This window comes from Sorghum bicolor, chromosome 7 (genome assembly GCF_000003195.3).
Source record: "Sorghum bicolor cultivar BTx623 chromosome 7, Sorghum_bicolor_NCBIv3, whole genome shotgun sequence".
In the NCBI taxonomy this organism is placed as follows: domain Eukaryota; kingdom Viridiplantae; phylum Streptophyta; class Magnoliopsida; order Poales; family Poaceae; genus Sorghum; species Sorghum bicolor.
In genome coordinates, this window is record NC_012876.2 from 61,835,507 (window position 1) to 61,853,484 (window position 17,978).

Sequence of the window (17,978 nt, forward strand, 5' to 3'; positions counted from 1 at the left end):
TATGAATGGAGCTATTCTTTTTTTTTTTTGATAACCAAAGATATTAACCTTCTTGAGAGAAAATGGAAAGGAAGTCTCATTTGTTACTTCTGTGAAAATGGAGGAAACTATTCAACATGTGTACCCATGTACCCTCAATTATTTTCGATCCTCTCTACCTCTTAGCAGGAAACCAATTATTCCTACTATACACACGGGCTCGTATCTCCCAGCTGACTAATATAAAAGCACTTGAGACTTGATCCACACGCTAAACAAAGTCTTAAACTAGTAGCCCACCTTCATATATTTATATTTACAACTACATTCAGCGGGAGCTCCCCGGAAGCTCACCGTGGCCACGTTAGCAGAATTATTTTGGGCCGTTTGATTTCGCCTTCAATGGTCAGATTTCATTTGAGCTCCTATCCAATTTTGTCGGCATGTGCTGGCCCGTAAAAAAAATCCCCTCGGTCTCTCCTCCCGACGCCTCGCTCGTTCCCATAAAAAAATCCCCTCGGTCTCTCCTCCCCGTCTCTCCTCCCGACGCGACGGCGACAGGCGACGGCGCCACCCACGGGCGGGCTTCCCCTCTCTCTGTCCCTCTCCTCCGGCGTTGCGGCGTGCTAGGTGGGCAAGGACTGTGGCCTCCTCTTCACGCGATGGCGGGGTGTTGGCGCCCTCCACGGGCGCTCGACGAAACCCTAGGTACCTGTTCCTCACCGTCGGCGGTGGCGGCGAAGCTCACCGGCTTCATCCCATCGGTGCCCCCTCCTGAAACCTCTCGAATCCTCTTTCCCTTTCTCTACTCTCAACTTCCTCGTTCTCTCCCTGTCTCCTCACATGACGACGCACCGGTCGGCTCCTCTGAGGCGGCGAACCGCAGCATCGTTGCTGACCTAGGGTTCGCCCTCCGTGTCATTGGCCGTTTAGGATCGTCTGGGCCCTGGCACAGCAGGCCCCATGAGGGCGGCGGTGGCAGGGGGAAACCCTAGGTCACCTACCGGTGTAGTGGCCCCGACACAGGTGGTGCGGACGCGTGCTCGCCGGTGTGCAAACGGGGTTCCACGGTCATAGCGGCGACGCAGGGCCGTCCCTCGTCCTCGCCTCTCTCTTGCTGCGCAAAAGTCCAGCCATCAAGTATGAATGGATATGGGTACTTTGCCGTTCCTATTGGTGCTTCAACTTTAATGTTTAGTTTCCTAGAGTCGCAGATTTATTTCTTCAGATTTGTTCAATGGTGTATGTGCAGTTGTGTACAATATTTGAAGCAACGGCCTGTTCAATCATGTTGCCTTTATGAGGCAGTAAGTTTTGTTGTCATAGCACATGAACTGATCTAATTAGATGCTTCAGATCACTTGATTTAGGAGCCACTGATGATTATTTCTTTCCATCTACATCGACTGACAAGAAGTAACATTTTTTCGCAAAGTGAAAGCTACTTTTATTTCACTCTGCTTTTGTTCCAGGGAGTTTTATAGCTCCAAAAAGCATTGTTGCAACATATCAATTTATGATTATGTATATTTACTAAGTTGTACATTTGGTGGCTTAGACATATTCAAATAACTTCAATCTTTTGTTATTTCTCTAGGGAGACAGAATGTCCAAATGATTTGGCTATCCAGTCCCTTTTATCAGCAGTGGATTCATTTGGTGCTGACTACAAGCTTCTTGGGATACAGGCTTCCAGGGAGCCAACGACATGATATAAGAAACTTTTCATGCTTCCATTGGCCCAATTCTACAATGGCATTGTCAGGTTTTATGTGTCTCACAAAACTCATTCGCTTTCCTGCACTCAAATCACAGTTTAGTGTACTTAGAGCAACTGTGTTTTTACTTTCCAGTCACCCTTTCACAACTGGACTTAACAGATGGAAACATGCGGATAAAGTAATTTAGTTGGAGCTATTGGAATTTACGGCTCATAGTACATGTTCTCTTTGCGTTTCCTTGCATCTAATTTTCATGGATTTGCCATGTTTAATTTAATTCTAGGAGCAAAGGAAGAGATTACACAGGATGGCCATGCGGTTCTGCATTGGTTTTGTGTCAGGGAGGACTAAATGGTCCGTGGACAATTTGTTCAGATCTTTGATATCGTCCTCATCTTCTTTGCAATTCCAGTTTGATCCCCCTAAGGCTGGGGTTCCAATGCATCACATATTTGACCATAAATGTAGCGGATATAGAATGGGTGGTTAGTACCTACTATAAAATTTATCACTACCGGTTTCTGAAAGATATATTTATGTACTCCTATTGATCGTTTAGTACTCTAGCCAAATTCCTTTTGACTTTTCATGCTCATAGGTCATCCAACTTTGTATTTATTTTTGGCGCTCCATCTTCCTGTCTATTAATTGATATCGGTTTGTTGCCAACCCTTCTCTGGCACTAATCGGTCTAAGAGTTTTTCCAACCATATCGAAGACATCTATATGTTTCTATCCTCACTTCATCATCATAAATGAATTATATAGGTGTCGTAAGAGTTCTTGCAAGTCGAAGCTTTTGAAAACCTCAGTAATGCTATTGGAATCTTGGTCATCTCCACAGAATATTCAGCCTCAAGCATTTTGCCTGTGTTTTTAATAATATTCCTGTCCTTGCACAAAAAACTTACTTTGACTGATCTTCAGGTAAGCTACCTGTGCACTAAAGTTTCTTTATTTTCTGCTCTCATACTTGCCTTTCCTCTCTATACCTATCATACCGTCATCTACTTCCTAAAGCAAACCTTGTGGTGTTTAACTATAGACTAACAAGATATGCAATTAACCACTCTCTTTCACAGTTCAAAATTGTGTTACACGCACTGCTCCTTGTGTAAAAGGAGACCAGCTAAGCACTCTCTTCGAGAATTAAAAAATGGGTTCCAAGACCTGATGCTTGTGTTCAAGGAAACCAGCTACACGAAGGCTCACATACCTTCCTTCTTACGATGCTGTGTCTGAAGGTATGTTTTTGGGCATGCTTGACCTTTTTGATAGAATTGAAACCACGACAGCTGCAGATGGTGTCCTTAAATATGAATTTTGGAAAGTACTTAATCCATCCCAAATTATAGGACGTTTGACTTTTTTGATACCAAGTTTGACCATTTGTCTTATTCAAAAATTTGTACAAAATATCACTTCTTTTGTCGTGGCTTGGTTTATTAATAAAAGTTGTACATGTATTACAAACTTGGGATAAAAAAAGTCAAATGTCTTATAATTTGGGATGGAGGGAGTATATGTTACTCCTTTTTATTGTGAACTTCTTCTAATTGGTCCACTGGAGTTGTGGATCGATCTTTTGAATTATTTACCACCCACTTCATAACAATCAAAGCAATACTACTGTCGGTAAATAGTTCTGTCTTCCTCAAACTGCATGACTGATATTCATTTTATGCACTTCATTATGTTGGTTGTCCTAACCCGACTGTAGGTGGTGAGCTTCTGAACTAAACTTTCAGCCTATACGGACATCTCTATGTTGAAATACCTGTACAAAAGTGTTTTAGATCTGTCCGTTTTTTTTTTGCAAACATCTGTCCAGTATTCTGACAGATATGAAGAGTATCCTGTTTTGTGTACTATGCAAATCAATTTATAGGCCAGCCAATGCTCATTACTTATGTTGTCTTTAGTATCCAGTTCCATTGTGAAACCTTTTTGTGCCAATATTTTAGTGCCAAACTTAGCACCCAATTGGTTAACTCAAGAGTGTATTGTGTAAATTTTAACCATATACGACAAAGGATTCCAAATTTGTAGTGGAAAATGCTTATATAATTTTCTGGAACAGATACTACTACATCGATTATATTCACTAAAAAAGTTGTTTCTTCGGGGCATCAGCTGAGAAGACCATAGGGTGCTATGTGGAAGCCAGCTGGGAAGCCAGAACATACAACTCTCATGGGAGGTCATATTCCCTTTGTTGAATTTTTGTTTCAGCCTCAACAAGAGCCGGACCAATTTAGTGGTGGCTATTATGGGTATCCCCAAGGATACTATCCATATGGTTGCTTGCCCCCTCAAAATCCTGCCATATACACCTACACAACAATATCCAAGGTATCAAAGTTACCAACAGCAGCCAGCATTGCAGCCTCCACCATAACAGGTAAGCATGTTGCTCAAGGCCCTACCACAACATTTGTTAGTCGGTGTAATTGTGTGCCACTAAGATATTTTGTTTCTCCCTTTGCAGTAGGAGTAAAGATGACCCGAGAGGATCTTTTGCAAACTGCCCCCAATGTTGTTGGGGCAGCATCTTTGGTGCATCAGCACGACAATCTCCTTACTTTTGCACTGTTATATGTATGTTCCATAGAATGTGTTTAGTTATGTCCAGGGAAACAATGCTACCTATGATTCTGTCTATTGTACAACAACACCATGCCCAAAGCCACATTTACATGTACAAATCATGTGGCATCGCACGTATTGTATGCCTATGCTTCATTACTCCCTAACACCATATGTAATATATTCTTATTTGTTGTAAGACCAATTACAGCCACTTACTTTTAATTAATTTATCATATAATTTTAATGTGTAACACATATATTATTTACCCACACGCGCGCAGGGGCGCGCGCTTCGTACTAGTCTTCCTATATATAAAGTTAAGAGCACAACACCGCGCTGCTAAAGCTTGGTTCCGATCAGGACCAACTCACATCATTCAGCAACCAGCTCCTCGACCTCGATCATCTTCTTCGGTTCTTGCACACGCACACACATGCACGCTAGCTAGAGCTCGATCGCTCCAACTGCATGCATGCATGCGATGGGTTGTTCGCCGACACAACGGCAACGCCTGCTTCTTGCCGCGTCCCTCGTCGTCGTCGTTCTTGTTGTCATCACGCGCTCCGCCGCCGCCACGAGGTCAGCGCCGGCCCCGGGCTCGGGGTGCCACACGACGGCGGCGGTGGAGAGGATCACCGTCAAGGAGGCGGTGGAGCTGGCGGTGGTGGCGCGGCGGCTGCGGGCCGGACCAAGCCCCAGGGGAGCCGGACACTAGTTAGAGGATGACCAGTTAGTCTCGATAGAGAGTTTTTTTTTTGATAGGTGATAGAGAGTTCTTGAATCTTTTTTGAAAGGCGACAAAAAGCTTTTGTCGTATTTTTATTATACGAGAAAAAAGGAAAACAAATGCAGACAATTACAACTCCCATTTAAAACTCCCAACCACTAGAGCCAGCCACTCAAACAAACAAAAACAAAATAAAGATAAATAAAAACAAGAAAAAAACTGAGCTTCCATGTTTGGACTAAAGGCCAACTCAAACATGCCACTTTTCTTGGTCACAGACTTTTGTTCTGGAAGGTTCTTCTGTTTCTCTCTTTCCAAATATTCCACCAAAAATAGATCATGAGGCCATCGAAATTTCTCCTGTAGAGTTTGTCTATCCGTAGCTTGCATCTGCGCCAGTACTCATGGAGTGATCCATTTTGTCCCACCGTGTCAATAAGAGTTCTTGAATCTTGGTGCTTTCTTCCTGCGTTTCTTACTACTACTGGCTTCTTTCTTTTCGTGTTTTTTTTTTCTTTTTCGATAGAGGTTCTCTTATTATATTATTCTTACTTATTCTTAATATAGAGATATATAGTTGCTGATTCTTTTGGACCTGTACTATACCGCACAAAGTTTTCCCCCTTTTTTGAACATCCATCATTGTACAAAGCTACTCCCTCCCCCTAGAATGTAATCAAGAGATTTTTTTTTTTAGAATTAATTACACAGTACAAGGTATAGACGCTCTCATTTTATAAGTCAAACTGACCTTAATTTGACCAATTTTGTAGAAAGAAAAATAATATTTATGATATCAGAAGAGCTTCATCAATAGAAATTTATTGTGAAACGTATTTTCTAAATTTGCCGATTTAATGTGATACATGCTGATATCTTTTTTAATTTTTTTTATCAAACTAATAATGATTTACTAGACCGTGAGTTGCACCGGGGTCATAAATTTTTATTCATGCATATGAGTTTGATTCCAACACATATTGTCAAAATACAATGGGGACATATTTGTTAGTTGGATCAAAAGATTTAGGACCCCTTGTATGAATTGTACACGAAAAAGGGGCTTTGCTGCCTCCTGTTCCTCGCATGAAGATTTAGGGCCCCTTAGAATCGTACCGAATTTCATTTTCAAGAGAAAAAACACATGAAACAGTATTTTTTTTCCATAACATTTCAGCATCAATATTAGCATAAGCTAAATTTCAGCAAAATGAAATGGTAGTTTTGTACGTTCCAGAGGGGGGCTTACAATGAAAGAAATAGGCGCTCTTAAGAGGCTTGCCTACGCTCTCGGCAAAGCTGACCTTTGCCTAGAGCCCTTCTTTGCCGAGAGCCTGGCCGTCGGCAAAGGCTCTTTGCCGAGAGGATGACCTGGTGCTTTTGACTAAAAAGAGAGAATCCTTGGCGACTCTTATTTCCTAGTTCGGGATCTGATCTGTACAGTTTTTCATTGTTTTGGCTGTTGTCTGCTTGTGGCCTTTCAGACCGCTTACTTGCAATATATATTTTCTTTGATTAATAGAATTATAGAAATGATACATGGTCTGGTGCATGCACATTCAAAAAATATTCGAAATATATAGCCACGCTTTCATGCGGATTTCTTGCTAGTTCTTGTTGATATAACTAGATAAGAAAAACGGATTCGTAGCAACACGTACGTTGACGAATGACGAGCACGTTAACACTTTTTTAACACGGATATATTTCTTGACGTGGTCGCATGTGGATCCTGTTCATGCATGTGTCAAGGTGATCAGCAATTCAGCAGTAGAATTTGCTCACCATTGTTCACAGCTTCGAGGTACCTCACAGGCTCACAGTGACATTCTCCTGCCGAATTTGCTAACCATTCTTCGAACTTATCTGTCGAATCTATTTTTAGCAGCTATAGCTTATCAGCTAAGCGAACAGGCTCCGTCGTCATCTTCCCGTTCATGGCCAAGAGCCACTACACCATCCCGCTAATTAACCGAGACCTGACCCACTTGCTCCGACGCCGCCGGCAGCTGCCGTGTAGCATTATTGGAAAATCGATCAATCGTGTGCGGATGAGATTCGCGGTTCGCGTTGCTTCCAAGAAATAAAATTAGCCAAAAAGATGGCAGCACCAAGCTATAGTCAACTCGGACTCGGCGCATCAGGACGTCAATATATATCAAATCGCTAGCTGATTTGGCAACTGTGATCTTGTTGATATTTGTAGTTGTACATGGTGGTTACATTCAAGATGTGACATCTTCTCTAAACTTTATTGTTCAAAACATCATAACTATATCTTTTAGAAAATGTACGTGTGCATAATTAATATACGGTACATTGCATAATATTATATCTTCACATTTTTCTAAGAATTGTAATATGAGTAAATAAGAGCAATATACTTCATTCATACATAAATGACTACTTCTTAGTTGTGCAAATAAACAGAATTTATCCTTCTATGAAACTAACAAAAAGATTGCAGAGCAATTAAGTTAGATGTATTCTCGATAGTTGAATATTTGTAATTCTTTGTTAATGAAGTTTGAAGTTATAGCCACTAAGATCATGTTCGCTTTTCTGAAAAGCCGTAGCTGAAGTTATTATTCGATAATTTGTAGTGAAAGAAAAACATTATTGAATAGGATCAAACTCTTAATCTATTCTATATATGCGAGGACTCCACTTCGACCACTCGGCTAGTATTCAATTGTTTGCTCGTGCAATGCTCATGCAATCAAAGATACACAAACAACTCTTGGGGACACCTATGCCTTACTTTGCTAAGGCCTTGTTTAGTTACGAAAAGGTTTTGAATTTGGCTATGATAGTATTTTTGTCTTATTTAGTAATTAGTGTCCAATTAGTGCTCCATGTATATGTCTAAAAATTTAATGTGATGAATAAAAATATTTTGCTAAACAAGGCTAAGTCGTCGGCGACTTCATTCACCGAGCCTTTGGACCTAGAAACAGCTTAACGGCATGCGCGAGGATTTTGCTTGTTTTCGTTTTCGACACTACCGCGCTGCTGATGCTTGTGTGTACAAACGAAATGTACTTATACTTCAGCAGGAAGGAAAATAAAGGGAAGCCAATTTTAGCTATATTTCGAATTTAATTGTCCAAAAAAAGTAGAAAACTTTTTCAGGCATTTCATAGTAGATTTCGGAAAACAAAAAAATAGGAACAAAGGAGGGATTCCGTATAGTAAATCCCGGAAAACGAAAAATAGGAACAAAAGCATTTCATGGTGAAATAATGGAAGCCAAATTTAGTTATATTTCGAATTTGATTGTTTGACAAAGCTAGAAATTTTTTTTTCTGGCATTCCATGGTAAATCTCGGAAAACAACAAATAGGAACAAAGGAGTCATTTTTCATGGTAAATCTTGGAAAACAAAAAAAAGGAACAAAAATGCCCCCACGCAGGATCGAACTACGGACCTTCAGTTTACAAGACTGACGCTCTACCACTGAGCTATAGGGGCTTTTGTTTAAATATAGCAATACTAGTTAATTTAGTAACAATTTTCAGGATTCCTTCACAAAAGACCAGAACAGAGTAATATATTTATAGACTAACAATAACATCATCATAGACGACAGTTTGCTTACTGCTGCTACTACAGAGCAAACGGCTTAGCAGCTGACATGCTGAAGCTGTGGGCTGCTGGGATGAGCGTCGTGTCCCACGCGCTCCGTCGTCCCGGCGGCGACCGGCGGCGCCAGCATGCCGTGCCAGTGCCACCCCTGGTCGTTCCGCCTCGGCGGGACGTCCATGCCGGGCTGCCCGAAGATGGCCAGCCCGGCGCCACCGCCCCACGGCAGCTCCATCTCGTCCTCGTCCACGTCGGTGGTGGCATCATCCGGGCTGTGGTGGTGATGATGGTCATGGTCGTGGTGGTGGTGGTGGTGCGCGTCGGGTCCGTCGCCGTCGCCGCAGAGGCACCGCGCCACGGCGCTGGCGAGCAGCCGCGCCGCGACGACGGCGGTGAACATGACGAGCGCGGCCAGGAAGTAGTCCAGCGCCGTCGGGTGGGCGTCCTGGCAGCTGCTGGAGCTGAAGCTCAGGCACACCATTGTGCACGCAGTGGTTCAAGCTGTGGGCACGCGGAGCAGAGGGTTTTAATTGGCTCACCTGAATGTGCAGAGCAGAGCTGCGACTGCGAGCTCGTAGTTGCTTGTATATATTGTATTTTTGCAGCGCCATCGCTGCTGCTTTTGATGTGCATGCATTTGGGGATCAGATGTGGCGAACAGAGGAGTGGATGGATGGATTCGTTCCTTGCATGGAGCCTACTGGAGTGTGGAGAGGATAGAGACTCGTGCTAGCTGCACCGGTGCCTTCCTTGGAGCTCTGAGAATGTCGTTTGCATCTTCAGAGAACGACTGATGAGCACTGGCTGGCTTTTTCTGAATGGCTTTGGGATCAGTGGTGGGGTCAGCTAAGCTTGAGCTACAAGTGACCAGTGGTGAACTGGAGATTCTCTTCAGCTGTACTGAACGTGCAGCATTGCAGCTGCAGCAGCAACATTCAGCACCTGAGATACAGAGTGGAGAGTGTGTTTGTGTTGGCTTCTTGGAAAGCTCCTGTTGGAAGGATGTTAATTCAAATTTGATTTCAGTGTTCAAACAAAACCTGGGGCAGAACTTGGATAAGACAAAGCTGGGCCGCCAATAATGGTCAAGGGTGTTTGATAATGGTCTAATACTTAGACTGGCCATGCTCCGCCACCGTAAACAACCTCCCAAAAAAGTCCTCTATGTTGCATATATCTGCCTAAATTCATAGTCAAAATTTTGATAATTTCCTACTATAGTACTGAATAAGATCGAAAAGGTGGGCACCTAAAACTGTTCTAAAACAGGGTTTAATAACATCACCAATGAAGTATGTCAATCTAATTGATAGAAAAAAAGTAGATCAATCTTTTTGGTTCCTCAGCCTTTTGCAACACCAAATATATATATATATATATATATATATATATATATATATATATGGAACATGATTCAACAGTGCATGTATGTATATATATATATATATATATATATATATATATATATATATATGGAACATGATTCAACAGTGCATGTATGTGATGCTGCTGTCACTGTGTTAGATACGCATAAAAGATAAGTGAATTGAGTTGTTCCTTATAATATGAACAATGTCTGCATCCATATCTAAGTTTATCAAAACAAACAGAATCTTTATAATATCAAAGAGGTAAACTATAAAGAGAGGCAAACTTGGCCGTGGGGCACTTGAAAAACATGTAATGGGCCGTGACACACCGCCAACAATGATATTGGTTATATTTTTAGCTTAATAAAGTTTCCCGTAGCGGGCCACAGCCCCTCCAGTTTCTTAAAAAACCAATGATATTAGTTTCAAACCAATGATATTAGCTATGTACCATTATGAAATTGGGTTTATTATTATTTTTGCAACACACCGCTCCCATTGAAATACAATTTTCGTTGGTTTTCACAGAGAGAAGGTAGAGAAAAGAACGATTTTGGGCATAACTCGTTATTTGACAATTTTCTTCCAGCTCTCTCCCCTTCGAGTCCGGCGACTATGGTTCAAAGAAAAAAAACTCACAGCGGTCATCTTCCACCTTCGGCTGGAAGACCTCCTTCTCTCCTTCGCCGGTTTCACATGGTAGATATACTTGCTTAATTATGAAATAAAAGGTACCACAACACAATGTAACTCTCTCCTAACTATAGAGATCTTGTGCTTACAATATTTTGAGTATGTTGGTAGGTACGCATATGATTGGTGGTTTGAGAGAGTTAATTCATCTAGAATACTTTATTATTTAAGGGGGAAATTAAGTATTTCAATGTTTTATACCCCTTGGTCCCAAAACAAGTGATAGGTTTGTCCTTAGTCAAACTAGTTTAAGTTTTTAAACTTGAAATTGTTTGACTTAGGACAAACCTAACACATCACCTGTTTTCAGGACAGAGTGGACATTTTAGAACCAAGGGAATATTATACTTCATTCATCCCAAATGATAAGACATTTGACTTTTTTATCATAAGTTTGACCGCTCGTCTTATTCAAAAAAAAAACGCAAACATAGTCAAATTTAAATCATTTTTGAAAAACTTTTATTAATAAACCAACCAACGTTAAAAAAGTGTTGCGTAAATTTTTTTAGTAAGACAAATGATCAAACTTAATATGAAAAAAAGTCAAACATCTTATAATTAATGTATGTAATAAAATGAAAACAGGTTGTTGTTGAGAAAAAAAAAAGAAAGAGAGAGAGAGAAGAGCCCAGCAGCACCAGGTATTTTATTATTATTATTATTATTATTATTATTATTATTATTATTATTATTATTATTATTATTATTATTATTATTATTATTATTATTTGAAACGAGCAGCGCCAGGTAGGGTAAACTCCGAGTCGGAGGAGCATGAGACCTACGTGTTCGATTTGGATGAGTTCCCAAGATACGGCCCAGCCCACCACTAAGGCCTTGTTTAGTTCGTAAAAAATGTTGTTTTTGACTACTATAATATTTCGTTTTTATTTGACAAACATTATCCAATCACGGAGTAACTAGGCTCAAAAGATTTATCTCACAAATTACAGGTAAACTGTGCAGTTAGTTTTTATTTTTGTCTATATTTAATGCTCCATGCATGCGACCAAAGATTCGATGTGACGGAAAATCTTGAAAATTTTTGCGAACTAAACAAGGCCTAAGACAGAAGGTTTTCAGAGACCGAAGAAAAGAAAAGAAAAGAAAAGAAAAGAAAGGTTGGGGAGGGCTGACGGCGACGTGGGACCGTATGGCGAAGAGACTGGAGGAGGAGGCGGAGGAGATGTGCGATCTCGCTTCTCAGCGCACCCAGAAGGCGCTGGAGTGGTTCGTCACCGAGCGCTTGGCTGGCCGCGTCACCACCGACACCACGGCGGCGTGCTGCTGGCCGGCGGCGGCGTGCTGCTGGCAACTGCCGGGCCGCAGAAGCGCCAGGCCGGGCCGCCGCCGTCCCTGAGAGTCCTCCGTTCCGACAAGGTCAAAGAGGAGAAGGTTGTACAGGAGATGGCGCAGCCGCCAGTCAAGTGCGTGGGGAGGGAAGAGGAAGCGCCGGATGCCGCCGCCGCCCAGATCGGAGAGGAGGAAGAAGACGGACGAGAATCGAAGCAACAATCAAGTTGAGACAACCCTGGGAAAAAAATAAGACACACAATCGAATGTACAGTGAGGATGTGAGATATCTTGATGTAGAAATATTGGTCGTGAAGGTAGTCTTAATCTTAACCGACAGGGCTACAAACCAACTTCGAATACAGAGTTAGGCTTGAACTGAAGCAAACACAGAGCTGTTGATAGCTCGTATATGAAATGCTGAAGGAATCAAACAAAGTGTTCACTACTTGTTCTTCATAATTACCATGGCACTTTGCAGTTTAACTGACATGCTAGATATGCACGGAGTAGCTAATCCGAACTTAACTTCGATGCATTAATATTTTAGGAACGTAAAGAGAAACAAACATGTATGCATTTGTAATGAAGAGCGTAAATTATATGCATTTTTGGAGCTATGGAGCCGTGGGTAAGGAAATCTGTAACTATAAATAGCAGCAAGTTGCTTCTGAATCAAATAAAAAAGGCTACTGCTTTATAATCAGACATTCAGATCAACAAGTTCTTGCTTGCACCATCTCCAATTCATCATTGTCCTGCAACAGACGGTCTAATGGACAGATTAGCATGTTGGAAAAACCCAAAGAAGAAAACATTTAGCTAAAGGACTAAAGGTTCTACTAAATAAAACCTCAAATATTTAGCTACTGAGTTCAGTCATCAACCATATAACAAACTGTTTGATAAAGTGTCATCTGATTTCATCAGAACTAATGCAGATCAGATGTACTCTAGTTCCATATCCAAAAAAACAAGCAAACAAATTTTCAGATCGTGAAAGCAAGAACCAGCTCAGCTGGGTGACATACTTGTGCACATGCTCATCCTCTTCAACCAGCTGTAGTAAATGTTGTGTGCTGCTTTTTCGAGCAACAGGTTTCAGAAGAAAAATGATAAAAAATAAAATCAAGATGCATTTTCTAAAGTTTCAAAAAAAAACCTAGGGGACTTAAACTCATTACATTAAACTCATTACATTCACATTAATCAACCCAAATCCACCCTGACCCTGATGTAGGGGACTTAAACTCAAATTAGTCAAGATCCTGATGTACAAACACTGGTGTATCTAATGTCTTTCGGAGTGGGGTCAGCTTAAGCTTGAGGTACAAGTAACCGATGAACTGGGGATTCTCCAGCTTTGCTGATGGTGCAGCAACAACATTCAGCACCTTAGATACTCTCATATAAAAAAAAAATAAAGGAAACCAGCATAAAGAAGGCACTTCCACTGCACACACAAATAACCACTTGAATTCCACAAGGCATCTGTCATTGGTAGAACCAACAAGTACACTCTTTCACCTGACTTCGTCAATGAAATTAAGCTACTACCATGGCATTGTTCGCTTGAACTTATTAGCATGACTATATATACGTGGCAAACAATAAGCACGAGAGATCATGATGTTCATAGCAGGCAAAATTGATATTCATGGAAGCCTCATTTTCCCTTTCAGGGTAACATGTCCATTATCCATTTTGTACAAGAACAAAACCATTAAAAAAATTCCCAACACTTCCATCTAGAGAACATAACATTCAACTTCCAACCACCACTCTTCCATCTTGATCCTTTGACATCTGATACTCTCTTTTGCAAATGCAAGTCAAGCACCATGCAAGGCCTTCATTGTTGTACTCGTACCCAGTCAGTCAGCAAGCATTTCAAATCTCAACACAATCATTTGGTCAGGGTGTGTACGCTTGGACAGGTATGCCACAATCCTTGACCCAGTTTCATCATTTGTGGTAAACTTCTATTGGGCGGTTGAAACCACTGACGGTACCCACCAATCTGTCCGCAATCAACTCTACTGACCTAAATCCAATCTGGCAGGACAAACACCAAATTGCTTAGTGAAATTCCCAAAAGGGTCAATAACGAAACTGAGTTGGTAGCTAAAATAAAATACCTTGTCTAGAAGAACCTCCCGAAACGTCTCTGGGTATATACAGATGGTGCTGAAGTTCTCTTTGGCAACCTGAAAACAGGTAGGGAAAAAGGAGTAAGAATTGCAAGTTTATTACGAAGATCAACAACATGAAAGAATCAGGCATTTGTATTAAGTTTGGCAGAGGATTTTGATCATTTATGGTATGTTCACTTGAGCTTAGGATCAGGAATGCAGCAGCTAAGAACATAGGCTTGTCAAGAGTCACATTTAGCCTAATTAATGGAAAGTGCAGCAAGATTTTCACAAACAACTTCCTTCTAAGAAAAAAATTAACATTATCTGTTTCAATGCAGAGTAAAGAAAAATGTCAACAAGGGTTAGCTGGTCACATAATCTGAACAAAAAGAACCAACCTCTGAAACTAATCTGTTGTTCTTATATGAACTCCATGGTTGAGGCTCCATGATAAAAACACCTCCCTGCAAAATTACATATAGCAAAAGGATGTAACTTTCCTCTTACCATCTATGTGTAATTTAGAAGACTAGCAAATAGAGAGGCATAGATACCGGTCTTAGAAGCCTCCAGATCTTCACGAACAAAGTAACTAGGCCATCGTCACCCCAGTTCAGGTGGATCCATTTTGTCACACTCAAACTACATCAGAAAAAAAATTAAAAATAAGCTAGTGGCACTGTGGGAAAGAACAGTACAAAGAAAACTTCTTGAGAGATCTCTATCCTTAATCTGTAACTTACCAGAGTATGGTGTCATACTGTTCTGAACATCCATCCATACACTCTACAAAATTTTCACGTCGAAAAGAGACAATTTTAAAAAGATCTTGGTGCCTGTTCCCATTCGATAACTCAGATGCCACTTCTCTTGTAGAGCTCTGAGAAGGAGAATCTGGCAATTCCTGAGCTTTCACGTTTTTTGTAGCCACCTTATCCTGCCGCATTATCCTTCGTAGGTTCCACTTAGCAGTCTCAATCAAACCTAACAGGGAAAGATAAAAATGAATTCGATTCAAGTAATATTCAACCACATAGCATGAGAGTAAAATCAGCAAGCAACATGAGTTTACTAGGGGGGATTAAAAACCTGAATCAATATCAACTCCAAGAATGCTTCGACAGTTAAATTTCATGGCTGCACAAGTTTAAGAAAATAAATGAGAAACCTCATGACCTCATCTTGGGATTGAGACATTTGTCTACAAGAACTACATAGCGCCTATAACTATAAGCATGCTATATAAGAATTAAGCGAATGAAATCAAGAGTTTATCCCCCAAAATCAAAAGGTTACCTAAGCCAATCGTTACCAAACCCTGGTTGCATCCAATATCGAGACAATCCTTGTTTTCAAACCACTGCTTCTTGAACGCCTCAAGGCGAGGATCTTCACCAACATTGCGATCAATCTGTATAAAGTTATAATTTATATCAGCTGGAAAATGTTGAATTCCCCTCCCACCCTAATAGCTCTAGGCAAGCTATACAGAATAAATATTGGAAAATCCGAGGTAAGGAGAGCACATCTACTCCATCCCTGCCCACTAGTCCGGCCAGCAACACTCAGGCCACAGGCCAGTACCAGTGCAAATTCACCATCTCCTAGTCACGCACCTAGGGATGCAAGTTTAGCTTTCTGTTAGGTCATGGGTCAATCCGAACCAACCCAATTGAACCGAAATACACAAACCCCACGAACACCTGAACCTACTGTGAGGCATATCGTCGAACAGCTGGCGACCACGCGTGGACATGGGGAAAGCACAAACGGAGGCGGTTTCGCTCTCACCCGGTAGCCGTAGTAGTTCTTGTAGTTTCCGTAGATGAAGACCTCCTTCTTCTTCCGCTTCTGCCAGCCGCCGCCGCCGCCGCCGCCGCTGCCTGCGCCTCCCTGGCCTCCCTGTCCCTGTTCGCTGCTCCGCTTCCTGTTGGCCTCTCCTTTACTCCCCTTAGCCGCGGGCGGCGTGCCCTCCGGCTCCGTAGAGGTGGCCATGCTCCGCGAAGGATTGTGGTCCTCGCCGCTGCAGCCGCGCTCTGGCCGGCTGCGAGAGTTCTGCGACTGCAAAAGGGTTTTGCTGTTCGAATTGAAACGAGGTGAGCGGCGCGACGGCGGTGGAAACCCTCGCGGAGGGTTTTGCGTTGCAGCTTCAAGTTGAGAAAGGGTCAGTGCCTGTGTAGGGTGGTTTGGGTCGTGACGGGTCTGGCCGAGACCGGAATACCATTTTTTTATCTTCATGATAAATTTTCCCTAAAAAAAAACTCTTCCTGATGAATTGTTCCTCTTCGAAATTCAGGCCTTGTTTAGTTGGGGAAATTTTTTTCTATAGCACTTTTTTTGTATTTGATAATTATTACCCAATTATAGACTAACTAGGCTAAAAAGATTTGTCTCGCAAATTAGAGACAAACTGTATAATTAGTTATTTCTTTTATCTATATTGAATATTTTATGTATGAGTCTAAAGTTTCGATGTAACGGAAATCTTGAAATTTTTTAGAAACTAAACAAGGCCTCAAACTTCAGCTCCCGAAATCAATTAAATTACCTCTATGTCCAGGTTAGATGTGGTTTTTAAGAAAGTTTCATCCTTTTTTTAAAAAAAACCGGATAGGATCCGTTTGGTTAGGTTGAAACAGAACTAGAAACTATTATGTCTTATCAACATTATTATATAAATTAGATAGCACCCCATACTTTACCGCGCTATTATCACCGCCTGGATGGGCTGGTTTGACTGGGCTGCCGAACGGCTGGACTATAAACCGCTCTAGCCAAACCCTAACTCCTCCCTGTCTAGGTTAGAACATCTAAACTTAAAGTAGTGGCGTAAACAATGATCATCTTTAAATTCACTGTCTCCAATATTGTACTGGGATCAATAGAGCTGCATGAAGTAAAATGTCATTGGAACTTAACAGGGCACTTAAGCAATTTATTACAGCCAGGCTGTAGTTCTGATTAGGGACAAGAATAGCAAGGTACAGCCTGAGTGTCATAGGAAAGGCAAGCAAAGCAAAATTAAAAAAAGCTATCGTGGCTGTAAATTGTAGTAACTAATAGGGACATGCTAGATTCCTTAACCACCTGTGTGGGATAGCACTTTAATCAATTTAATCAATCTTACTAAATTGACTAAAGTGCTATCCTTAGACAGACTAAGGTCAGTCTCGATGGTGTTTTATCAGAGTTTCATGAGCATTAAATTTGCTGACGTGGTACTGTATTAATGAAGAGAGAGATGATAAGAGTTTTATGACAGTAAAGAGAGTTTTATGGAAATGAAACTATTTTGTACTGTTTTTAAAATATGGATGCTCTAGAAACTAGGTCATGAAACCCTCATTCAGGATGGCCTAATGGACAAACCAGCCATACAAAAGCATGATCCAAGTACATAAATATGAAACAACATAAATATCAACCATGTTGTCATACCCTGCGCTGGTCACACAACCATGTTGTCATACCCTGCGCTGGTCACAGCTAGGTCGGCATGCCCTGCGTTGGTCACTGGCCTTGCTTTATTTCTGCCGAACCAATTGAGCTAGGCTCATCTTTGATTTCATTTTTTGGGCTGCTGCACAAGAGGAAGAAACCACTTAGTAATATCATATTTATTACAACAGCATCAAAGGCTTACAGGTATTGTATCAGACAGGATATGAATAAAGTTTGCGACTTGCGTAACCCAATCGGCTAATTCTCATCTGCGACAAGATGTTTCAAAATCAGGCAAATGGGCAACACAAATCATGTTTGAAGACTACAAAATTTCCATGGCAATGGCCCCACGCAGCACAAGGGTCATTACAAACTACAAATGCTCTAGCAAGTGTGCCTGTTCGGCAAGCTGTGCTGCTGCAGCAGCAGCAGTAGCAAGC

At 41.4% G+C, this 17,978-nt stretch overlaps 1 protein-coding gene, 1 long non-coding RNA gene and 1 other non-coding gene across 9 annotated transcripts; 1 reads left to right on the top strand and 2 right to left on the bottom strand.

Annotated features, from left to right (window-relative positions):
• Window positions 459–4,540, top strand: LOC110437375. Of its 7 annotated transcripts, none has more exons than XR_002455477.1 (5): window positions 459–687; window positions 1,577–2,054; window positions 2,469–2,944; window positions 3,781–4,101; window positions 4,189–4,540. It is a non-coding gene; the product is annotated as an uncharacterized LOC110437375 (long non-coding RNA). The 7 variants fall into 7 exon arrangements; XR_002455475.1 differs by having other exon boundaries at window positions 460–687; window positions 1,577–2,627; window positions 2,783–2,944; XR_002455472.1 differs by having other exon boundaries at window positions 459–743; window positions 1,577–2,944.
• Window positions 8,418–8,489, bottom strand: TRNAT-UGU. Its single transcript has one exon. It is a non-coding gene; the product is annotated as a tRNA-Thr (tRNA).
• Window positions 13,420–16,288, bottom strand: LOC8060569 (probable RNA methyltransferase At5g51130). The gene is made up of 8 exons (XM_002445727.2): window positions 15,886–16,288; window positions 15,391–15,505; window positions 15,184–15,231; window positions 14,838–15,078; window positions 14,649–14,736; window positions 14,493–14,558; window positions 14,098–14,166; window positions 13,420–14,014 (listed from the first exon to the last, which is right to left on the bottom strand). Exons 1-8 carry the CDS (start codon window positions 16,087–16,089, stop codon window positions 13,925–13,927), a joined length of 921 nt encoding a protein of 306 aa, XP_002445772.1. The 5' UTR covers window positions 16,090–16,288; the 3' UTR covers window positions 13,420–13,924.

Coding starts and splice junctions, on each gene's coding strand:
- LOC8060569 (XM_002445727.2), bottom strand. CDS start 16,089: ATGGCCACCTCTACGGAGCCGGAGGGCACGCCGCCCGCGGCTAAGGGG. Junction 15,079..15,183: donor TGGAGTTGATATTGATTCAG/GTTTTTAATCCC, acceptor TTTCCCTGTTAG/GTTTGATTGAGACTGCTAAG. Junction 14,737..14,837: donor CAGTATGACACCATACTCTG/GTAAGTTACAGA, acceptor TTTCTGATGTAG/TTTGAGTGTGACAAAATGGA.